The sequence below is a fragment of the Elgaria multicarinata genome, chromosome 2 (assembly GCF_023053635.1).
Source record: "Elgaria multicarinata webbii isolate HBS135686 ecotype San Diego chromosome 2, rElgMul1.1.pri, whole genome shotgun sequence".
Lineage (NCBI taxonomy): Eukaryota > Metazoa > Chordata > Lepidosauria > Squamata > Anguidae > Elgaria > Elgaria multicarinata.
In genome coordinates this window covers 98,931,830-98,957,407 of record NC_086172.1, presented here as the reverse complement: position 1 = coordinate 98,957,407, position 25,578 = coordinate 98,931,830, and the positions used below count along the sequence as shown (strand labels likewise).

At 39.7% G+C, this 25,578-nt stretch overlaps 1 protein-coding gene across 3 annotated transcripts in view; it reads right to left on the bottom strand.

Moving 5' to 3' along the window:
• MICAL2 (microtubule associated monooxygenase, calponin and LIM domain containing 2) overlaps window positions 1-25,578 on the bottom strand; it is a 162,638-nt gene that overhangs the window by 63,598 nt on the left and 73,462 nt on the right. The window contains exons 13-23 of one of the 3 annotated variants that reach the window (XM_063117290.1): window positions 24,007-24,206; window positions 22,866-22,978; window positions 15,377-15,433; window positions 14,165-14,320; window positions 10,699-10,809; window positions 8,655-8,864; window positions 7,112-7,213; window positions 6,667-6,792; window positions 3,054-3,161; window positions 2,359-2,451; window positions 153-339 (exon numbers count right to left, since the gene is read on the bottom strand). In XM_063117290.1, the coding sequence (XP_062973360.1) occupies window positions 153-339; window positions 2,359-2,451; window positions 3,054-3,161; window positions 6,667-6,792; window positions 7,112-7,213; window positions 8,655-8,864; window positions 10,699-10,809; window positions 14,165-14,320; window positions 15,377-15,433; window positions 22,866-22,978; window positions 24,007-24,206 (1,463 nt within the window). Of the gene's footprint in view, window positions 1-152; window positions 340-2,358; window positions 2,452-3,053; window positions 3,162-6,666; window positions 6,793-7,111; window positions 7,214-8,654; window positions 8,865-10,453; window positions 10,810-14,164; window positions 14,321-15,376; window positions 15,434-22,865; window positions 22,979-24,006; window positions 24,207-25,578 lie in introns of those variants that run through there. The other 2 variants (XM_063117291.1, XM_063117292.1) reach the window with 2 other exon arrangements.

Genomic DNA, 25,578 nt, shown 5'->3' with positions numbered 1-25,578 from the left:
TCTCCGTTTCAGATGAGAACTGCTATCAACATTTGTTTAATCCTACTATTCTTGTGCAAGAGAAGCAAAGGACTAACGTATTGCAGGCCCATATTATACAACCAGCTGAAAAATATTCAAACTCTAACTATAGTATTCCAATTCCTTATTACCTTCTTCTTCATCAAAAGCATACATTGCCAGGCGGAGAGTGGTAGCACATATGGCACATTTGAAGCATTCTCGGTGGAAAAAGCGGCCTTCTGCACTCAGGCGCTCCATGACATACACCCTTTTCTCACAGAAGCAGCAGATGTCACTCCCACCTATTGACTGAGGAAATTCTTTTTTCAGAGAACCCTGTTAATCAAATTAACATACACTTAAAATATTTTAAAACTACAACATACCTGTAACTGGTTGGTTAAATTCCTCACTAATATAGCAAAGAGATATAGTCACAAAGTTATGCAAAATCAAGGGATCAGTTGGGCAACAGAACATATGGCTAAATGCCACACCATGCAGCATAGCATACAAGAACACAGACCTTTACAGCCAGGCTGAGTCCATGATAAGTTCCTCTATTCACTGTATGCTTGGGACTGCAAGAACAGGAGCAGTGGAAAGTGCATGGGTGGCCCTGTTTGGTTTCATGGCTGACAAGCCTTTAATAACACACATTTGGCCAGTTAACATAATCAAATAAGCCAGGGTGGTTTGCTTTAATTCCAGGACCAGGTGCAGCTTGTAATTTCATCTGACTGCAGGCAGCACGGCTTGTCTGAGGGGGAAACAACCCTCAAACAAACCACAATAGGCTATGAGCCAGGGATTAAAACAAGTCACTATGGCTTATTTAAGCCATGGTGGCGTGATTTGATTGTGTGAACCAGATCACTATCATAGCTTTGGTTCAAACAACACAATAACCCACATTCCAACAACCACCCCCATTCAACCCATACTCAAACCCTGAGTGAGGGTTGTCATTTTGTGTGAACCTAGTCTATGTACTGGGTTTGATATGCGAAGTCCAGGCTCTAATTCAAACTTGCTTGGCAGCTTTGGTCAATAAGGATACAAAAGAGAAAAGTGCTAAAAGCACTGTGCGTAACACCTATAGGAATGAGTGCTAAGAAATAAAACATATTTGGATCTGTCAGGTTGCTTATGGAAAACTGAATTGTATGGACCATGGGGGAACCAATCTTATTTAATGACTCAGGGGAATCTTCTAATTGGGAGGAGGAGCAACACACAATCTCAGATCAGAGCTAACAGTGGGGATTCCTCCACTGGAAAATTCTCCAAGGTGTGGAGCTTAAATGCCAAGCCCTGCCCACTGGAGGTACCTAAGAAGGCTTGATGCCTGGTTTGCTGGATTAGTCCTGTGGGCCTGGCATTCTGCACACCATTTCCACATTGAAGATGAACAACTTCCACTGATCTTAATGAGATTGTAGCCAAGGTGAGGACCAGCCTTGCACTGTGGTTTTCACATTGGATATAAGCCATGCTAAAAATGGAGCATTATCTTCCCTACAACCACACATATATACTCTCTGTAAATGCACAAATTCTGGCTCCTGAATGATTTACACAAATTTGAATGCACACAACCATGTATGAATGCATGGTATTGTCTATAAGTAAAAGTATACATGTTTTAGAATGCCCCTGCAATCTATTAACAGAAATCTAAGCAGACACAGGGGGAGGGGGGACACAGGAGGAAGGAACGGTACTCCAAGATAAGGGCAGATGGAAAGTAGTGACTGAATTTCTAAGGAGCTGTTTGTCCTAAGACTAAGTAGTGAAAATAATGTAACAACTACCATTTTACAAATTCTGAATAATGGTAGCTTTCCACAAATTAGCACCCTCCTGATGTGTTGGATGACAGCTTCTATTGCCATGCTGTCTGGGGATGATGGAGGGTCGGGTCTGGAGGGTGCCAGATTAGAAATGCCTGCTGTGTACCATTAATGACCTTCATTTGAACTCCATGATTATGGTGTATACTAAAATAGGTTAAAGATTGGCAACGCACAGCAGATGAAGAATGGAATATAAATAGATTTGAAATCCAGCTCATTGACAGCTTGAAAAGACTTTGAGAATGAATGGACTATGAAATACAGACTACACAGAGGAGATCAAAATTAGGAAGTTCTATATCGAGGGATATTTTGGATAGATGGGAACATTTATATTACATTGCACTAAGGTAGGGTTTTTTGGGTAACATTCTACAGTATATATTCTATGACATAATAATTTGCCTGCTACTTTCTGTTGGGGGACCCACACTTCTTCCCAAAACCTAAGCAAAACACACAGCTGTGCTGATCACCACAGTAGATTTCTGTTCAATACCTGACAGCTCAGAGTAGCAGAAGGAAAAGCTTGAGTGGTAGAAGAAGAAGCAGTAGCAGAAAAAGAAGCAGCAGCTCCATCCTCTGATTCATTCTGGAGTCAACACAATATTAATAGAGAATGTGTTTATTCCGAGGTGTTTGATTAATTTGCACAATTATGTTTTGGAATAAACTGCAACTGTAAGGTGAATGCATAGTGGCTGGCATCAAGTGCAACCCTTGATGTGTACGCATGAGCTTAACTCACACACAATAGGGCTGGTTCCTTTTTGTTTTGTTTTAACTTTTGTAAACTGCCCAGAGAGCTTCGGCTATGGGGCGGTATATAAATGTAATAAAACAAATCAAATGTAATAAATCAAATCAATATCATGCCCCCTCTTCTGACACCATAAGCTGGTTTCCACAACAAACAAACATATACATCCAAGCACCTTCGGGTCACAATCACAGCCTTGTGAAGTCGTACTCCGGATTATTAACTGCTTAGAAACTACATGTAATCGAAGGCTTCGCTGAAGTTAAGCTACAAGCAAAGAATGTCAACGAAAACATGTAAAGATGCACTGCACCATTCTATATCCTCAAATAGCAAAGGGTAAAAAACTGAAACGTTTAAAGGACAAGTACAGGAAATGTTACTCCTTAAATATAAATGAACCCAATTCAATTATTTGTGGGTAGAAGCCTTACCGGTTGCAATGACGTGGACAATGGATTTGGCCTGTGATCACTCATGTACAGATTGACAAGAACTTGCGCCACAGCACCAATTCCTTGTGATACTTTCCCTACAGTCATCTATCATCCAGCAAAGGGGAGGAAAGGGAAGAGAAAAGGAGGAGATATGGAGAGATTTTGTTTTTGAGAATAGGATTTAAGCAAAACTGGAAGACAGAGAAAACAAAGCAGTGATCAACAAGTCAGACATTAGAAGACACAAAAGCAGCTAGAAGATTTTCATGCATCAGAAGTCACAACTCTCTTTGATTTTTACCTTCTTCCCTGCGTTTCATAAAGTCAAAGTATTTAGTAAGGCAGACATTTTGTTTTTAAAATGTTAATATACAATTATGTGTCTTAGCCATGCTTTGAACATAACTTTGCACAGTTTGTGAACAGAAAAAAGACAATAGAATGTGCTAATTATTTCTGAACTCGCTTTTTTAATTGCCTCATTTACACTCCTGGTACTGAGATTCTTTTAAAGTTTGTTTCATTGAGAAATGACAAGCTTCTAACTGAAAGCAAATTCTTGACTGTTAGACACATGTTTTCAGAACAGAATCTTTAACGATGCCATTGCTGGAACTTCCACTCTGTTTTATATAGTCTAACTATTTAAATTACAGCTGATACAGCTGATAAAGAAGCAGCTGTGACTTGCAGATGAAACTACTCGATTCTGGTGGTTACTACTTGAGTGCTGCCTGCTTAATTAGTTATCCGAAGATAGTACACATTTAAAAATACAGCCCTGTGCATTGGGCAAGCTTTCTAGAGTTTTGCACAGGTAGGGAAAAATATTTGACAGAAAACAATTGTATTATATAGTATTATATAATCATCTTCTATGATTCATGCCTTATTGTGGAAGCAGCATTTTAGTTACACAGATGGAAAATCTGTTCTGCGTTTTGAGTTGTTAGGGATGGGCTTGCATGCCCACACACTTTTCCTGACACAGATGACAACCCTAGTAAACCATGACTTCATGGAATTCCTAGCGAACTTGTTTGATATAAATAATAACTTTTCCAGAATTATGTTCTGCAATGCCAATGCCGTTTTTGACACAATATTTAATGTTTTTTTTTAAAAAAAAATTACACTGAAGGATGAAGACTGCAAGAGATGTCATAGAAGGAAGTTGTTTCTGCTGAATATGCTTAAGAAAGTATTCAAAAGACATGTATGACTAAAACTAGGATGGGCTACACAAGCTGATTTTCACCCTTTGAAGTAAATTAGCTGCCCCACCCACCAAAACAATCAATGTCAACTTTTCATCAATCATAATGGCAGCTGGTAGAGCAACATACCTAGCTTATTAAAACAGTGGGGGGGGGGGGGAAGTAGTTTTTATTAAACAGAGCATAATTAAATTAAGACTACAAGTTTACACCCTCAACATTGGAATAGACTGACAGCAATGCCATATTCTTGTAGGGTGGGCAATGTGCAGCCATCCAGATGTTGTTGAACTGCAACTCCCATTGGTCCTAGCCAAGATAGGCAATGGTATGCATGACGGGAGAGGCAGTCCAACAACTTCAAGCTTTTATCTAGCGATGGCTCCCAGATTGCCCATCTCTAGATAAAACCTTGAATTTTTACATCCTACATTAGGGAGGGAGTTTCCATTCAAATATTTACAATCAAAACTATGTTGCTTAAGTCTAGTTTTACTTAAAGATGCAACTATCCATTTAAACTACATAAAGTGTTTACACATGTTTTGCATAAATTTGATTTTCTTTTAAAAAGTACATGAGATTGTAAAGAATGGCAAAGGGGCCGTTGGTATGATGGCGCAGCACCGAGTCAGACACATGCAGGTCTGGCCACTTGAAAGCCCATTCAAACCCATCTGACCTCTGAAGAATCAGGTCACTTTTTTAATCACTATGTTCAAGATACTATTTTACAATTAAAAATGAAGTCAATTCTCTGACAGATTAATAAAGCCTCAAAATGTGGCACAACAAACTACATTTTGCACAACAGAAACCTCAGTTCCTTTCCATTTACTGTCATCTTTGCTGACACTCAAGCAGACTTACTAATGACCCCTTTCATTCCTTCCTAGAACCCAAGTCAATGCAAAATCCTGCCACATCAGCGCCTTTTATGGAGTGGCACTCCATACAAAAAAATCCCTATATTCAAAAAAGGGAAATGTTCTATGGGCACAGATTTTGCTTGTTTGGGAATCCACCTGAAGAGGTGAAGTCCAGAGGTTTACCTCATCATTTGCCATCTGTGAGAATTAGGCGTGTGTGTGTGTGTGTGTGTGTGTGTACATATACCCTTCCCCCCAGAATTCCAGGTAATTAAACGGCAACGAATTGACAAACATGCTTTCCATCCAAACAGAGGCAGAGGCTTCAGTGTAAACCTACATATTGATACTTGCAGTTTTTCAAATTCCATTCCATAAGGGAAATTAAGAAGGAAAATCATGAGCACTTAAATTCATTAAAAAAAACTAGTTACAGACTAGTACAGCACAGTACTTAACTATGTTAGTAAACAAATATGCTGCATGTTCTGCATTGTTTTAAATAGATCCTAATATTTAAAATATACTTTAAAGATATAGGAAAACATGGTGTGTGTGTTTTAAAAAAAGGCAAATTTCCAGTGAGAGATTATTTCAGGTGTGAAGATTAGGCTGGGTAAATAAGATGCAGATAAGGCAATAAAAAAAGGAAGCCAAGGAATCTGTTTTTCGGTTGCTAGGATTGCAGAGAAGCAAAACAAGTAAGCAAACATGATTATTAAGAAAGGTAATCAGTGTGTGATGTGATGGGGCACCGCCTTCCATATTTTCCGTACGAACAAAGCAGTCTAATCCAATTATGCAATCCCAAAATAAGTTTTTTATTCTGCTTTATAGTCTTGATACTTCACAGTATATCTATGTCTAATATTCTCCAAGCTCAGAAAAAAGTGAGTATTAAGATAGAGAAAGGCAGTGGTCTCCCTTATTGGGTCTCAGGCCTCCCAAATGCAGAATGGGTCTTGGAGATAACCTGAACTAGAATTTAAAGGCAGGGCTTACTAGGGTGCAATCCTGGAACATGTTGAATCGACACTACTACTGAGCATGTGCAGAGTATATTTCCTTTGAGATCTGAGATGAAGGAGCAGGCCTTCCAGGCTAGTCGAGCTCCCACAACTGCTTGATAAACCAGCTGAAACGCAAAACACTTGACTAAAGTAAAAAATAGCTTCTTTGTTTTCAAACTGGGATCTTTTAATAAGCTAATCTTGTCCTGTCTTTACTAAGAAGAGATGAAAAGCTTGCCATGTTAATAGCCATAGTTCTGATGCTATTTCAAAAGACAGAGATGGGAGGTAAAGGAACTGGGATAATTCCCTGTACCCCATGAATTACTTTCACGTCTTTTATTTTTGCTAGCATGCAAATTAGCAAGCTCAGCCCTTATTCAAGTGAAATGCAGCATAAATACACCCCCACCCCACGCAAAGCTAAGCCTGAAGAGTCAACGCCAACCTTGTGCAGTTCACTTATTTATTTTTAGTGACAATATGAATGACATGGGAACCTGTTAAGGAATACCTTTTTAGAATGAGCGGCAGGGGAAGCAGAGTCAATGGATGAAGAGGAAGCAGCTGAATCATGAGATGGAAGGCAAGAGGGAGTTGGGAGCTGAGAATGGGAGAGACCTTTAGTAGGAAGTTTATTCTGTACAGAGCAGAAAGAGGAAAATTATCCCAGATGACTTTCAGATTAATGAGTGTTAAAATAATGGCATTGCAGCACCATGCACTAAAATACTAAAGAAAAGACTACAGCTACCATCTATCATTGAGTTATGCCAACTCAAACAGGTTTGAGCTTGCATCACTTTATCTTAGATTGTGGACCAACTTCCCATTTGTTCTTCATTTTCCTACTCCAGTTTAGTGACGTGAAACAAAGTTATTAGTCATGAGCTAGCTCTATCTGAGAGGATAACACCAATTTATTTGTCTGCATCTGGCAAAGCAAACACAGTATTCACCTTTGGGAGGTCGACACAGCCAAACATTGTGGCAAGATGAGCGGCTTTCTCTTTAATGCTCTTTTTATGAAATTCTCTGTTTGCTAAGGACTGAGCTCTCTTCTGCAGCACCAGGAAAGAGAAAGGAAACAGAATAAAGGTTTTGGTTATATAGAAAAGGCAGAAACAGTACTATTCAGAAATACAGTAGTTTGGAGGGGGAGAGTGAGTAGTCAATAGAAAGGCAGCATAGAAAAGAAAATACTGGCAGTGAGAAGTAAAAGGGGACAGAATTCATGCTTGAATATTCTGCAACTGTGTACACCTGAAGCATGATGTGATATATTTAAAAGAGAAGACACAGTGTTCTTTACATGAGCTGTGAGTCTGGCTGCCTCCCAGCTGTGCAGCTTGCAAGACAGACAGACATTCTACCAAGCTGAACACTGGGTTAGCCGTCAATCTTCCCCTTGCTTTTTAAATTTGTAACGTGCTCCAAGTAATTTTATTCATGTAAATATTAATCCTTCCTTCCTGCCCTTGCACTACACATTAACACATGCTGGCTTATTCATTTATTTGTTCCTTTTTCTTATCTTTCTTTCCCTTTTTTTAAAAAAAGAAACCCCCTTGTTTTCTTCCTTCAGTCTTCTTTTCTTTTCTTCTCTCTTTTTAAAAAATAAATAACCCCAGAATAAGCAAACAAGGAAATCTGAAAGTGATAACTGCAAATGGTTTAATATGTAAGACACAGAACTGAATACATGTCAGTGACCTGAAGGGGTGGGTGGGGGTGGGGGGAAGACGAGAAATAAGGGATTATTGTTTTATGACTTGTATCATCAACTGTATAACTCAGAAGGAGAGGGGGTGTGTGTCTTTTCTTGTAAATAAGAGTCTTTCAGGAAACAATAACAACAACAACAAAAGAACCAGATATGAAGTAATCAATATGATGAAGTAAATAAAATGGGGAGGAGAGAAGGAAACATTTTAAAACGATTGCAAAAAGACTCGTGATAGCAGGGAGGAGTCTTTGCAACATCATGGATACATTTCCAGGTTTCTATAGATTGTGAAATGCCTTGAGGGTTCTCTGGCAAAAAGGTGAGCCTTATATTTGTTTAATAAATAAAATGAATAAATATACTTGCAGCACTTTAAAAACCAAACCAAGCCAGTAGCTTCTGTGACTAGTTTTGGACAACACCTTTCTGAACTCCCTTCCCTGCACCTAGCACTCCAACTCAACTCTGGAGAGAGACGGGGACATTGTACTGATCACAACATTGTGAGGATGCTTTCAAACAAACCTTGCTATTCTGCAAATATTATGCTTATCTTCACCCAATGTAAAGTATACAAAATGTGGTAAACAGGTAGCAAGATGTGAAACTAGATGAGATAGGAACAGAAATGGTACCTTGCTTGGTTGGATCAACTTGGATGTACATGGCTCACAATTGCCCTAAAACTGACCCACTGTTGGGCCAGTTCAAGCAACACAGGAGAAGGAAGCTGGGAAGGCAGGAGTAGGAAGTGAAATAGAGGAAGCATCTGTCACCTGATTATATTTTTCCTCCACGTGTTGAAGGCGTAGAAGCACACCAGAGAGTGCAAATGCAGCAGGACAGGAAGACGCAAGGGTTTCAGACAGGTTGGGTTTCAGCTCAGTTCGCTCTATACATCGCAAATGCTTGGCCACTGGAGGAGCACCAGGCAAAGACTGCGTGGGCTCCATGACCGTGCGGTCGGCCCTAGCTACTGCCTGAAACTGGGAAACACTTAAAATGAAAAAAGTGTTCTCTCTTCCATCAAAGCACATTCTGTATGGAAATTGACTACAATGGGCCACAATCAGAGTGCAAATAGGCATCTCATGCACAGGACCATTCCTTTCAACAGGATTTAAATTACATTGAAGTCACTAGGCGAGAGTGCATATAAGTCATGCGGCTATCAGTGGAGTGTAACTTATATAATGAACAGTACATGCAAATCTCCACCACTTGGATCTTCAATAGCCCCTTGAGTTCAACACATATTTTTTTTTAATACAGAGAATAAGCTAAGGGGTAGCAAGTCCCTGATTAAAATTTCACCTCAGCCACTAATTTAGTTGCTGTCCCTACGCAAGCTCTTCCCTTTCAGCCTCAGGTTTACCTCAATGTGCAATATAGTGATACTAATACCTCACAGGATCATTAAGGGTCATGTTTGGGATCATTGAGACTGTGTTTGTGAAATGCTTTAAGTACATGGAGTTCTAAATAAATGCCATTATACCTGGCAGCCTCATTGGGAGTCTTGTACCCATATGAAGAGAATTTGCTTCCACATAATAGAGGCTCTGCTGTATGAACAATACTGCCATAGCAAACAGGCAACAAACCGCAGAGAATAATACTCAACTATAGATATTAATAGTAATAAGCCATTCCATAAAGTATTGCCATAAAGTCTCCTCTATTTAAAGGGTGTGAAAATAAAGAATCCAGACTTATCAAGTAGGAAGATAGCTTTACAAGACACCTGCTTGAATTCAGTTAATATGACCAGGGGGTTGGGTGCATGTGAGAATCTAGTATTCACAAATGATTTTTATATCAAGACATGCATTTTCATGCAACTAAATTTCTTCACGTAGAAGTAAGTAATTTGGAAATTAAGTTCACATTCGCTAGCAGGCCACCTTTGTGGTGTATACCAATCCAAGAGTGTAATCCAAAAGTGGAAGCCTTAAAGGCAAGCAATGCATGGGAAACCATTCAGACAGTTTTAACCACAAGACTCTGTTTAGTGGGATTTGGAAAAATAGGATAACTATGTTTATTTCTAGATACTCCCTGGAGACGTGCTCTAGATCTTTTATTGGCTTCTGAGTCAACTAACCATAAGAAAGACATACCCTGGAGCAAACCCCCATTGTCTAAGTATTCTAACAGACATCATGCCCTGGAATATGCCACATCCAAATGTATTTGTATTGCCCAGGCTTTAGAAACAATACATACAATAATTTACAATTAATGATGATTAATTCTACCCTTGGATTAGTTCTTGTTTGAACTAATGTGAATTTTGCCCCTTATAGCAATAGACTGTTTCTGCAACCAGAACATTTCTTCCTCTGTTTATACCCAGAGACCAATCCTCATGACCCTTTTAGCATGGTGTTCTTAAAAAATAAGGGCACCTGTAGTACAGTGTGCATTGTAGTATGACAGTTGGCAACTATCTCACCATGAACAAAACAATAATAGAGGCTGATAGCCCATGTATCAGTGTGCTGGAAGGGTTGTCTAAATCGGGCCTTGAACTTCCCTTAAAAAACAAAGATGGCAGCAAAGCCCAACGTAGTTCTGTTGACTCATTTTCTATGTACTCCTGTGAGTACATCTGGGATAAGGAACAGTGGCACACCGTCTCAATAGGCTAAGAATTGGTGCCAACTGTATCACTGTCTCAGAGTAGTTCACTGTGTTTCAAAATGTCCATTTCCATGTTTTTGAAGGCAATAAGGAAATTGTCATTGGTATCATCCATCATGCAGCAATTAGGTTAGAAAGCACTGCCAGTAAAGAGGGTATTCCCTTATGAATTCCTACCTGACGTTTTGGTGAAGGTGGTGGGTTACAGGTTGGCTCCTTGGGTTTAGCAAAGCGAGGGTTTACAGGAGATTCGGAAGAGAGGTGCAAAGCTGGTTTATCTACTAGCTCCTTAAATATAAAAAGTGGAAGAGCCCAAGGAGAGAAAGGAATATTGTATGAAGAGTGGGAACAGGATCGCAAGATATCATGAGACAGAAGGAAGGAGAAAACTCTTTTGAAGACCAATAGTGTGTCATGTCAGACTTTCTACAAGAGATATTTGGAGTTTATGCAGATACCACAGTTTGTACTTTGACATTTACTAATATAACAGTATCTAGAATACACAAATTTCTACACTCTGAATATCCAGTAAGAGCCAAGCTAGGTATGTTGTTAATTGTTTAAATGCAATTAATGTGCACATTTTTTGTAATATAACCAGCAGCTGCAGAGGGGTCTGAGCGGAATTGGGAAGGTGGGGTGTGAGGAGGGAGAGTTTAACCCTTCTCCTCACCCACTAATTAAATTCACATGCCCCACTGCCAAGCTGCTATTTGTGCCAAAACAGAAGTCTTGATTAGAGTAAGGATCCAAGTGGCCAGATGGGGAATCATTTGCAAATCGACAGAGAATTTGCTGTCATTATTTTTAAGCCATACATCAGAGTGTTACATAGCATATGTCTAATTATAAGCATCAACTTATTGACATGAATGCACAGAGAGCTGATAAGTACAATTAAAAAGTTAATACACTTACCTTGATCTCTACAGAACTTTTAAGATGAATATTAATTCTATTTTCGCATAGCTGATTGTAGTACAATAGGACTACCTTTTTTCTTTCAGGAGACTTGCATGCTGTACTTTAAAACAGCTTGCTATCCATCTCTCCCTCTCCTCTATATCAGTGGAATTGCATAGTTCTCTAGATTTTGGTCTTAATGCTGAAGGGTTCCAAAATTAAATCAGAGTAAGGTAGAGCTGCAAAGAGCTTAGGGAGGGGAGGGGGTTTCCCTGGTCCTTTACATTTCCACTTGGATATCCATATGGGTAATAATGGGTTTTATTATATTATATATGAAGGTTCCCCAGCTTTTTTGGATCTGTGGGCACATTTGGGAATTTGAGAAACTGCTGTGGCCATGACTTACTTTGGCATCTACCTGTCATGTTTATGGATCTTAGCCTGCATCATATTCAGCAGAAACTTCTGCGTAAGTATTGGGCACTGCAACATCTAATTAATAAGGGTTTATCTAATTCAGCTAAATGCTGGTAGTGCAATACAGCTAATGCTTCTTTTAAACATATGTTTTGGTAATGTCCAGCAGTTGTTTCTTTGGGGCAGGAGGTTATTACATTTTGTACTGGAACAGTCTTTAATATTCACTAATATGCACACTCCCTAAAATTATTTACCTACTCCATGAAAATGAAGAAATGGTCAGGGTAAATGGATTCTCTGCACCCTTTTGGCAGCTAAAAGACTGATATTCCAACACTGGAAGGATGAACACCCACTTTGTATAATGCAATGGACCTTACAATGCTTTCAATACTTGAATGGGTGGCACATAGATGCAACCTTCAAATGGATACTCATCTGAATATTTGGTCCACTTTTTTTGAAGCCTATTATATAATTGCTAGAAAGTTGTATGCATTTTGTATGTATTCATTGCTATGGATACATACAAATCCATGTATGTGTATTAAAAACGGGGAAAAAATAAATTTCAACAGGTGTCTATGGGTGCCACATTGGGGACCCCGTCACAAGTTCCATTGGAGATGCCCACAGGTGCCCAGGGGGCACGTTGGGGACCCCTTTTATATATTTCCATGAGTCTCTACAGGCGGAATTAATTTATTTATATAGGCATAAATATGCTGCATTTCAAAACATGTTTTCTTGCCCCACTCATGGACCTTTAAAAAAACCTATTACGTTTGTTTGTAATTCTGACATATTTTCCCACATGTAATCCTACACAGGAATGATAACAAAAGCATTCTTGAGTAAGAAACAGTTACACTGCATCTGATCTGAACCAACAGTTCTTAGAAAAAACTTTTTATAGTGACACATAAAAATGCGCAATTGAGCTTTTTCTGCCTTGTAATGAATTGACTGTATTAATTGCATAGGAACATAAGAAGCTGCTTATACTGAGCCAGTCCCTTGGTCCATCTAGCCCAGTATTGCTGACAATGACTGGCAACAGCAATCCAGGGTTTCAGCACGATTTTTTCTATTCCCACCCGGAGAAACCAGGGATTAAACTTCTGCATGCAAAGCAGGTGCTTTACCACTGAGCTACAGTGATTCTACCTTAGGCACCATGATAGTAATGAACTGCTATAAAATCCCAGTTGGATACAGAACCAGCCTAACAGTAACTCACCAGACAATGCAATTTCACTTCAGAGCTTTCCAACAAAATGGAGGTTCAGGTAGAATAAGCATGTCACACTAGCCCTCTTCAGGCATTCTTCTTACCGTATTGAAAAAACACATGAGTAGTGCTCCAGCCACTCCCCCTCCGTCATCCCTCTCATTGCCCTGTACTCATGGAGGGTGACTCTCTAAAGAGAAGAGATTCTCCAACTGATTAAAACCCTGATTTTCCAAGGATGTTCATCGCAAGGAGAGTTTCCATGGATACAGCATGCTCATCTGTTCAGACTGTCCCCCTTGATGGAAGGGGAAGGACTGGAGCACTCTTCTCCTCGTGTGTTTATTCAATGCAGTGGCTTGGGTTTACATGATCGCAGGGTGGTTATCCACTCTGTGTACGCCGGCCGGGTTTTCAGAATTACTTTTGCTGGCACAGCTTCTCATGTTGTTTGTTGGAGTGAGTAACAAACCACTCCACAGCCCTTCAACAGCTCATGGATTCTGGGCTTGATAATAGCAGCTTGTTGACCACCCTGCAACTGCACAAACTGGTCCAATAGAACTCCCGAAGGGGATTTCTTTTTAGTGTCTGAAGTGGGACCACATACATTTCACTCCAGGGAGATATTCAATTTTGCTCTTTGGTTGGTCATTAGACAAAAACAAACAAAAAACAAGACATGGAAGATGTTGATGTTTTCTCTCTTCCCTTATTATGGAATAGCCATCATTGCCTATACACAATCTCTTATTCTGGCTATAATTTAGCTGTTCCCTATGTTTATAGGACACAGAACTCCACTGTCCAGATGAATTGTTCTATGAGGGTGCAGATCCATGTGAACATTTCTTGAAATTGCTGGTGGGGAGCAAATATAAACTCCGGATCATTGTCTCCTTATGCCATATAAACATGTCATGTGCCAAGTATTTCAAAGAGATCCAGCTAGTAGCTCTCATTTGATACAGTTCAAGCATTCCGTTCAAGGCACCCTTTGCAAAACACTTGGTTATCTGATTTGGAAATGGAGACTTCCTCCACTTCCAAAGATAAGTTCTACAATTATTATTTTTTACTCACCTGCCTACGTAGTGAAACACTGGGAGCATTTTCTTCAAACTTGGCTAAGAGCTGAGTTGTCATAGACTTCACTTTGTTTCGATTTATTGCTTCTTTTACGTCCCCGACTTGGTTACCAGAATTTGTTCCTCGATTCAAAGAACTTGAAGACTGCAACTAAACAAGAGAAGGAAAAGGTGCCTGATGATTATATTCTACAGCACAGGCAGACTTAGGGATGGCCTAACATGGCATCTTGACTAATATTCAATGCTAGTTACTTTCCTTGTTACATCTGAAACAAGAACAGCTATTCTCATGCAGAAAAAAGACCCTTCCAATACTGTTAAGGAACCACCTTTTATTTCCACTGCTTAGAGTTGATGGTCCTTGTTAATTAAACATCTTTTTGCACTGTCTTCAACACCAGTTACAGAAGGGTTATTAACGGTATGATAGTAAAACACGTTAAAAATGTAACAGGGTTTTAAAATCACCTTCCCTAAGCATTTGAAATGGGCCAATGTATACATTTGAAATTAAATTTCAAGACTGATATAGGAGAGGCGGGAGAAGCCCACCTGCCACAAAGGAGCTTTGCTCTTTGACAGCTGCCCCAATACATGTGTACAGGGCAGTTCCTGCTTGTGCTGACAGCAGTAGCTGTCATACAGTCATTCAATGGGGAGACATCCGAAGATTCAGAAAATGCATTTGTTATCTATTTGCTTATTTGTTATATTTATATCCTGCCTTTTCCTCCAAGGAGCCCAAAGCAATATGCATGATCCTTCGCCTCTCTATTTTATCCTTGAAAGAAACCTGTGAGATAGGTTAGGCTGAAAGTCAGTGACTGGCCCAAAGCCACCTTATAAGTTTCATGGCCGAGGGGGGATTTGAACTCAGGTCCCCCCAGTCCAACACTCTAACTGCTACACCAAACTGGCTTTCAGTAATAATAAAAGTGCTACTCTGCCTTGGGTCTGCAGGAAAGTGGGTCTTGCCCAAAGCAGACCAAAGAAAAGTGCCTCCTTGTCCAAAGAGGTTCCAAAGCAATGTTGTATTCTGTTTACACTCCCGACAGATAACAATACATAGATGCTTGTTTTTGACCAAGTTGATGAATTAAAAGCCTGACTGTAGAAGCTTTCTCTGAACCTTCTCTTCTCTGTTGGAAAATAATAATCCTCTTACATGACAAGAACAAATTTAGCAATGATAATTAGTACCAACCTCTTCAAAATTCATAAGACTTTTGCGGCGCCTTTTACTGGTTTCATTTTCTTCGGCCTAAAAGCAATGGAATCAAGCAAAAGCATATCACTCACATCAATATATACACCCAGAATCTATCAACAATCAATCAACAAGGGGTGCTAAAATGATGACATCCCACAAATTTCCTAGTCAGTTAAAAATGAAAAAAAGAAAGAACCAGAGAGGAGAGTTAAGGTTAAGAACTCATTTAATTCAATCAATATCTAAGCATGTCAATATTCCCACCTACCAATTCTAGGCTACTTTCAGTTATAATAGGAATCAATGGAAGTTAGTTCTTCCTATACCACATACCCTCCTGTTCTCAGCAAACTTTTAAATCTAGGGATCAAACTAGACTGAACAAAGCAGATACCTTTGTTTATTCCCCTTTGCCCTATCCATATATAAAGTGGGGTGGACGGGGCTTCGATTTGTTTTTTATCTGAAGGATATGGGGGAGATGGAAATGGAGCCCACTCACTCCTCTGCCTTACCTTCCTGCACTTTGTCAGACCAGGCACTATTCTCTCCAGTCAGTTAAAATACCAGAGGTAAACTGGACTGAAAAGAATGCCTGAAACAATGGAATGTAAGGGAGGGGAGGTTGGAAGTCCTAGCTACTGTCACCCATTTGCCTCTTTTGGTGTAAAAATTACACCCTCGCCCCATACTTTTTTTTTACATGAATGGGAGAACAGATACACAACAAACTGGGATGTCAAGTCATGTGTTGCTTTCTTCTAAGATAGCTGCTCCTCAATAAACAGGTCTGATGAACAGCCTCAAGCTAAAACCTTATCTAAAATAGAGTCAGTACCCAGAGCTGTTAGAGCAGCCAGTTTTTCCTCAAAAATAATGTGCATTTTCAGAGAGCGCAAAAGTCAGCTCATAGCAACACCATGTTCCATACAGCTAGAATCATCCCGAGATTTCCCAAGTACCATTAGGCTTGTGTGCAATCACTTTGTTAAACTGAGTCTTGTAACCTTTCAACATAACTTTAAGCACGTGTTCAATGCTTGCTGAATCAGGAACTTGAGCTAATCCTATACTTTTGGTGCCTCATCATATAGAATAATGAATATAAGCTTTTAGAACTCTTAATTCGCCAGATGATTTTGTAACATTTGCATCCCAATCATAGCTGCCTTGAAAGAATGGTTAGTTTGAGTAGGCCAAAGTCACTGGATGAAGTTCATAATTAAGCAGAGATATGTACCTGAATTTCCAAGGCTAAGCCTAGTTACTGTACCATAACAGCTGTCCACCTAATGAACTAGGAACTCAGCATTCTGTCCGCTGCCAATGGCCAAATAAATCTCAGAGGGGCTGATGATACAATATCCATCCTGTGATGGATGCACTACTGAAATACATGAAAATGTGCCACTGTGTTCAGGATTGCAGCTTAATGATCAGTAATAGCCCTGAAATCAGACAAGTCTTATTTTAAAAACAAGGGAAATAAAAACTGAGAAGACTTCTGTCCAAGGCTAGCTGATGGATTCAAGGCTGAGCCAGGTCCACATAGGTATTAGTTGGGACCAAGTCAAACAGCTCCTTCCATTGAATCATAATGACATAACTAATCTTTCCTAATCAGTGCTGGCTCCAGGTTTTTGAGGATTCTTGGGCAAGGTACCCACAATGGGGCCCCTCTTAAAGTGAGTCTATCTTCTCATCACTATTGCCATCAACTGCTGTTGCTCCTCCTCTTCCTCCTCTTTCACATCATTGCTCACTTACTTGCTTGACAGGTGGAGAACCAGTGACCATATAAATTGTGGCATCATCTACTTGCTCTTCCTTTTTACCACCTCCATTGCCAGGGCTAGAACAAGAGTCCAGTGAATATGCAGGCTGCAATGGTGAGGAGGAGGAGCAAGTCCTGGGGACTCTTGTCAGTGGGTTCCTGCTGGAGTATGGGCCCTTGGGTGTGTGCCCAACCATGCTGACTCTTGATGCCAGGCCTATTCATAACATCAAATATGTTTAGAAGTCTAGACTCCTCAGATTTCTAAAGTTATAAAGTATCTGAAGATTTTGCCTTTATTTATTTATTACATTTCTATACCGCCCAATAGCCGGAGCTCTCTGGGCGGTTCACAAAAATTATACCCTTATACCCTCAGTGGCATGAAGTCCTGAAGTATATAGATCTTTTAGCTACCACTTCACTTCAGTTACCACTTCAATTGTGATAATTTAGTTCAACTTAGAACTGTGTTACTGCCTAATGCAGGGCCTACATGAACCAACGGATTAATTTCATTGACTTCTCATATTTCAAGCTATCTTTTTATTTGCATTAGTGTTTAAAACATTAGAGAACCCATTAAAACATACCATAGGCTCTAGTTCAGTTTATCATAAATGACTGGTATGTTTTAAGAAAAATGTAATATTTCAGCCATTTTTTCTGGAAAGTATCAAATCTGTCCATGTCTATGCTGCTGTCAAGAGCAACCACAGGTTGCAGCCTTATAATCTGCAGTGCCAGCATTAAAAACAGAGAGCAAGATCAAAGAAACACAGGCTTCCTTTTTATATTTTCACTGCTTATAATAAATCATAATGGAGGGAACAAGAATTATCCCAACCCTAGCTTTTGGGCTAATCCCAAAACAAACAGATGACAGTACGTTATTACTACGTCTTCCAAGAATCGGTTCTTACTAACATAGCGTCATGTCCTGTGTAAGCATTAGTCTGCATAACAAGACTAAACGCAGCGGAGGCACAATTCGTTCTGTTCAAGTTTGTACATTCCCTCTCCCAGGACAATAGAACAGTACTTTTCAAAACTGTAAGTGGCAGTGAATAGATTTCCCACCCACCCTCTCCAAATACAGATACCAGCCAAAATGCCCTTTGCTTAATTGCCTTTTGACTGCCAACCGTCAAAATTACCTTTCATTACTTTATAAATACTGTGCCCTCCCCAATCCATTTTATCATCTGTGGTGTGTAAATCTCATTCCCAGCTGAATAGTAATGACATATAAGAAAATACAGGGCATCATATAGACCAACACACTTGTCACTAAAATATAAATCCCCAGAACGGCTGGAAACCTTTTAACCAGTCTCCAAAGAATACTTTTACACTGTGGCAGTTGCTGAATGAAGCCTTATTCTGGTTAGAAGCAGTTACCCCTAAGAATCAACCCTATCTCCAACAGAAGAACTAAAGAAAGGAAGGATGAACTAGATGGGCCTTTGGCCGGATTCAACAGGATTCTTCTGTTCATATGAATAACAGAAAATAAATCATTATCACTGCAGGTTTAGTAAACACATGAAGAGGGGGGAAGGTACTAGCCCTTCCCTGCCTCTCTGTTGCACCAGCCCTGACAAATTTCATGGAGAATCTCTACAGATACAGGAGGGCTCTCCCTTTCAGAAAGTCACCCTCCACCCATAGAGGGCAATGGAAATGACCACAGAGGGGGAGGGCTAGCGTGCTCCCCCTCCTCAGGTGTTTACTAAATCTACAAACAGAATGCCTAAATAGGACTTAAGTGTCTCATAGATGCAATTCCTGTTGTTGTTGTTGTTAGCATTAGCATTATTATTTTTCATTTCTATACCTCCCCATAGCTGAAGCTCTGTTTTTAACAGTCACTTCAAAAAAAGTAAAAAAAAAGTGGGGGTGAATTGAAAATTGGTGGTATTAACAAAGAGCAACACCAACTACCAGCTAATACTGCAGGCCATTCCCCCCCACCCCCCATATAAAACAGAAATGGGCATATTTTTTTCATATACAACATCCTCCAGGTATTTTCAACTACAACTGCCATCAGCACTAGCCAGCATAGCCAACGGTAAGAAATATAGAGAAATATAGGAGAAATATAGACCACAATATCTAGAGGGCCATAAATTGCCCACTCTGATAGAAGACACATATACCTCTTTTGATCTCTTCTACAGATATGTTTACTTTCTTAAATGTATAGTAAACAATGTCATTGCTTACTTCTCTATTTAATGTCATAAAGAGCTGTACAGCTCCAAAAAGGACCCTCTTAAAACTCTAGGTTTTCATTTTCCTTGAACCAGACTAGATTTTGTCTAGATCAAAATTATTGCAGATACGACACATGAACTTAGATCCAGAGCAGCTTTTCCACTTGTGGAAGGGACTTTAATCCAGTGGAGATACCACCACTGTAAGGGGGGAGGGAAGTGATTTTCCACAACTCTTCCATGCTGTTTTCGAGGGTCCTCAGATCATCTGGAGCAAGGAGCTCAAGAGGAATTTGCAAAAAAAAAGTGGATGTGGGGTTTCTGAATCCAACCCTCAAGATTGTAAACTTTGATTTAGACTAATTCCTGAGCAGGACTTTGATTAATTTTAATTTTCTGTATATACTTAGTTTTGTTAGGCACCTACAAACTTAATGATCCTAAATTATTTGCATTTTCCTCCTCCAGTTGGGGATGAGAAAACTGACACAAAATGAAGGTGGTAGCAAGTTCAAGATGTTTTTCTAATTAATGTTAATGTACAACACTAGCACAAGCAGAATACATGTTTATGAAGTGTGCAGCATTATAACAACTGAATGCTGATGCTCTCAGCATGAACAGAAAAGCTACAAGTGACACCTGAAACATACCATTTCAAGTTTTTAGCAAAGTAATCAGGTGGGTAATCTGGTGGAACATAGGAAGGGTGTTGTGTGGTTTGGGGGTTGTTTGCTTTTCCTTTTAGCAAATTTGATTTTTGTCAGTTGGACTTCTGTTGAGTAAATGTGCCAACTCTGTTTTGTTTGCATAGCTGAGTGGAGAAGTGTTGTTTCCTAAAAAGGGCATGAGGTTACTGGCTGGTAGCTGAACATTCGTTTGATTTGAGGATGTTATTTATAGAACGGGTAACATAGGAATGATCTTCTACTTGGTGTTAGAAAATGTTAGAAAGTGTTAGCTCAAAACTTTATTTAATGGATTTCAGAAGATAGCTGATGCAACTTTAAAAGCAACACAATTATTTCTTTTCTTTTCTTAAGCATATTGCCTAACCTTTTTGTGATTGATTGAGCCTCTTAACAAGGATAGAAAATGGATGCATTTTACACATTCTAGTTGTGACATCTGACTCAGTGAATGCATCACAAAAAGCCACATTCTGAGCATGTCATAAATACAGAATAAAAAATGTAAATTAAAATTAACAAAAATAAGAAGTGATTTGATACAAAGAAAAATCATAGAGATTTTTCCAGTACAAATGAAAACTTAATTTATGAAATAACAGCATTTTGTTGCTAACCCTGTAAACGTCTTGTGTTAATAGTAATTGCTTTCATCCTACAGAGCTACAGGTAGCTGTGTTGGGACAGCTAAAAGCGCATGGCAGTTCTATCTGAATAGCCACTGGGGAATACTACTGGTGTTTGGCCAGAAAGTTACTAAATGGGGGTGGGGAATATGTTAAGTGTAAAAGAGGGAGAAGCTAAAGCCCTATCTACTTTTACATCATTAAACACCAAGGGTTGGATCCAGACTATAGGCTGTATCCCCATTGATCTGGACTGTCCAGAGTGCAAGGGGGAGGAAAGCAAAGGGGAAGTCCTGTTGTGTGAGCAAAGGTTTGCTCGTATGGTGCTAGGTAGAGCCCATTGTTAGCTGAACTTAGGTTCCATTGAAACCAACGGGATAAATTAGTCATGACTTAAGGTCCCATTGATTTCACTGTGAACTAAGTTCAACTGACTGGATCCAGCTGTCAATTGACAAATATGGTGTTATCATTTTTCAGTATAGTAAAACAGTACAGCTGATGGAGGAGAAGCCACCCTATTTAATAGTGTAGCAAGCTCATCATCAAACCCCAACCTTTAGCAGTACATTTCCTGGAACATAAAACAATTTATTAGGATCTTAGTTTCTTGGGGGACATTTTCTAACAGCTTTGCTGGATGAGTCCAAAGGCCTATCTAGTATTGCACTCTTCTCTCCAGCTTTGGCCAGCCAGATGCTCAAGGGAAATTCATTAAAAAGGCATGATGAAGAAAGCTATTCTCTGTTCACCATCTGAATTTAATCATCATATTCAGGGACATTGTGTCTCTCAAGTCCTGCGTTTAACTATCATGGCTAAGAGTTCATAGAATCATAGAATAGCAGAGTTGGAAGGGGCCTACAAGGCCATCGAGTCCAACCCCCTGCTCAATGCAGGAATCCACCCTAAAGCATCCCTGACAGATGGTTGTCCAGCTGCCTCTTGAAAGCCTCTAGTGTGGGAGAGGCCACAACCTCACCAGGCAACTGATTCCATTGTTGTACTGCTCTAACAGTCAGGAAGCTTTTCCTGATGTCCAGCTGGAATCTGGCTTCCTTTAACTTGAGCCCGTTATTCCGTGTCCTGCACTCTGGGAGGATCGAGAAGAGTTCCTGCCCCCCCTCTGTGTGACAACCTTTTAAGTATTTGAAGAGTGCTATCATGTCTCCCCTCAATCTTCTCTTCTCCAGGCTAAACATGCCCAGTTCTTTCAGTGTCTCTTCATAGGGCTTTGTTTCCAGACCCCTGATCATCCTGGTTGCCCTCCTCTGAACACGCCCCAGCTTGTCTGTATCCTTCTTGAATTGTGGAGCCCAGAACTGGACGCAATACTCTAGATGAGGCCTAACCAGGGCCGAATAGAGAGGAACGAGTACCTCACGTGATTTGGAAGCTATACTATTAATGCAGCCCAAAATAGCATTTGCCTTTCTTGCAGCCATATCGCACTGTTGGCTCATATTCAGCTTGCGATCTACAACACTTCTAAGATCCGTCTCGTTTGTAGTATTGCTGAGCCAAGTATCCCCCATCTTGTAACTGTGCCTTTGGTTTCTATTTCCTAAATGTAGAACTTGGCATTTATCCCTATTAAATTTCATTCTGTTGTTTTCAGCCCAGCACTCCAGCCTATCAAGATCACTTTGAAGTTTGTTTCTGTCTTCCAGGGTATTAGCTATCCCACCCAATTTTGTGTCATCTGCAAATTTGATAAGCGTTCCCTGCACCTCCTCATCCAAATCATTAATAAAAATGTTGAAGAGCACTGGGCCCAGGACTGAGCCCTGCAGTACCCCACTCGTTGCCTCTCCCCAGTTTGAGAAGGTTCCATTGAGAAGTACTCTTTGAGTCCGATTCTGTAGCCAACTGTGAATCCACCTAATAGTTGTTCCATCTAGCCCACTTTTAGCTAGTTTGTTAGTAAGAATATCATGGGGCACTTTGTCAACAGCTTTGCTGAAGTCAAGATATATGGCGTCCACAGCATTCCCACAGTCCACAAGGGAGGTTACCCGATCAAAAACGGACAGGAGCAGCTCTTCTGTCAATTCATAATCTGCTGGTCACCATAACATTATTTTTCACAATGAATTCCATATAATAATTATGCATGCCTGAAATCCTTTGTTAAATTTATAAAACAGGGAGGTAGTAAAGGTATAAGGTTTTTACTTTAGGTATTCTCTTTCTTGGAAAGGTTAGGTTGATGTAATTATTAAAGATGAAGTTGGATGATTTTGACGAAGAAATATCACTTCTTTCTCCATTCTGCTTGTCCATAGTACCTGTTCAGACATAAAACAATTAAATGAAATTAAGGATGTTGTCCAGCAACTTTAACATTCGTATTAGGCTAGAGAAGTATCCCCTTTAAGTAATTTCTTTTTAAAACTAACTTTGTAATGTATCTCTGAAAGTCAGAAAGCTCTACATTACTCGAACATATATAAAAACATTACTGTTTGACCCCACAGCCCAATCAGACCCATGTTTACTCAAAAGTTAAGTATTACTGTGTTCAATGTAGCTTAACCCAGGTAAGTGTGAATAGGACTGCAGCCAGAGACCCATCTGAGGTTACCTCAGTGTATCCTGACTAGTAATGTCACTGAAATGTGTTATTTCCTGGCTTGAAAAGTCACATTTCAGCAGTTTGTAATGGTCTGCATCTGTAATGCAGAACATTGCACTACATTCATGAAGGTTATTTCCTGGTTCAGATTTTAATCCAAGTGCGAGAAGATCCTAAGTCCTCCCTCTGTAACCCTCCCACCCTCATTTACCTTCATTTCAGTTCTAGACATGGTGGAATGGAGGAAGGTCTCCCCCATCATGATGGGTGTATGCCAGGTGCAAAGGCAGGACATGCAATTTTCTGAGTGGTATTAACAAATATCAACACAATGAGAAATCTGTATGTTGCAGCATTCCTGATGCCTGTCTGCTTATTCACTTTGAATAATTAAATATGTATTTAAATATGTAGACAAAAAACACATGGAACAAACAAGTGTACAAAATCTGTCTGCAAAACTTTGCAGTGACCTACTAAGTAAAAATGAACGGCGATGACTATGTCATCTTGATCTCCCCAAAAGAATGAAGGAAACCGAGCCAATAAGCATTGAACATTTCCCCATTTCCTTTTAAAGCCTGGGATAACTTCAGTACACAGCTAAATACAATTAAACATTCCAGAGTAGTCATACTGAAGCTGCAAGGCAAATTTTGGCTCAACTTCAGAGTCAATCATGTAGTCTGTAAAATAAAAGCCTGAGATCTCTTAAGAGTAACAGAACCTAGACTGCCTTACCCACTGCTCTCAGAGGTGTTCCCCTAAATAGCTCATAGAATTTTGAGAGGTACATGACCATGCTGAGTTTATCAGGCTCTCCAGCAGACACCATCTCTTTCCCAGTAGTTACGGGAGGAATTCCAAACTCTCGCTCAGCAATGTCGAATGCCAGCTGGTTGTTTTTGACTGCATCTTCTTCATTCAGGGAATCAAAGTCACTTGGGAATTAAACAAAGTTGTATTGTCAGAGAAGAGCTTCCTTCTGATATTTTAGCAAAATCTTTCTCTTCAATAATACCTTCTACAAAAGCAGCTTGATTTAATCCTATTTCATTCTTTTTGGCACAAATTGTGGTTTAGATAAATCTAAGCAAATTATTAAAAATGTCAATGTTGCCTAATTTGAAGAAAACTGGGCATTTCAGTGTCACCCTTGGCTCTGGATACAAATCGTGCCTAAGCTTTGAATTTAGGTTTCCGTCTATTTTCAATTCCAGTTTATGGGGTAGAGGGAAAATCCAACCCTGAAATTGTGACTTAGCTATCCTTTATGACATTGACAACTATTTAATACGTTTAAAAATGTACATGAAAGTTATTCTGCAAAGCAATATGCACCAAGCTATAACATATCATAGAATCATAGAATAGTAGAGTTGGAAGGGGCCGATAAGGCCATCGAGTCCAACCCCCTGCTCATTGCAGGAATCACATAAAGTCATATAATCCCTACAAGTATTCCTGTTCCTTTTCCAGATGAATAGCAATCACTACCTAAGGGGATATTGGTAACATTACAACATAAAAAGGCATCGTGCTGTGCCAAACGTTTTCAGCAACATTCCTGAAGGCTGTATTTTCCCCATCAACCATTCCACTGGAAGGATGCTCTATTGTGACATCAATCTGATGGCAGAGACACTGTGGAGAATAGCCCCAAGGAGCACTAGGAGTACCACCCGCCACAATGGCAAAAGGTGTTTTATTAAAGAGAAAGAGAGAGAATGCTTCTACTGCCATTAAACCAAAACAAATTTCTACCCACCCCCACTGCCAAAACGTTTTATGATTTTTCCTGCCCACCTCCACAAACTACCTCCCCACTTTGCAGTTCCCACTACAAACAAGATGTCTAAAATAAGGATTAAAAATACCATTTACTATATAATGAAGTAGCTGTTACGGAACTGGGCTGGAGGAGGAGGTCACAAAAACTGGGTACCAAGTAAAAATGTTTAATCCCATCTGAAGGGAATTTAGGTACCTCATAACATTCTAGGACTTTAGAAGTCAAACCAGCACTTCCAATTGTTCTCTGTGACAAACTGGAAGATGAAAATCTTAAGGAAGATACTTAACAAACTCAGTATCAGTGTAATTTATACCAAGGCCTAGTCAACAAACTCGCTATTAAATTATGAAACCAGCTAAAGTTTCCAAATAGTTTTTTAAATCCCATGTACATCACAGCCTTCATCTCTGAATATTACTAAAGCATAAATATGCATGATAAGAAGGGGACACACCGCTGGTGTGTCCCCTTCTTATCCATCCAGAAGGGGACACACCGCTGGTGACCGAAAGTGGGAA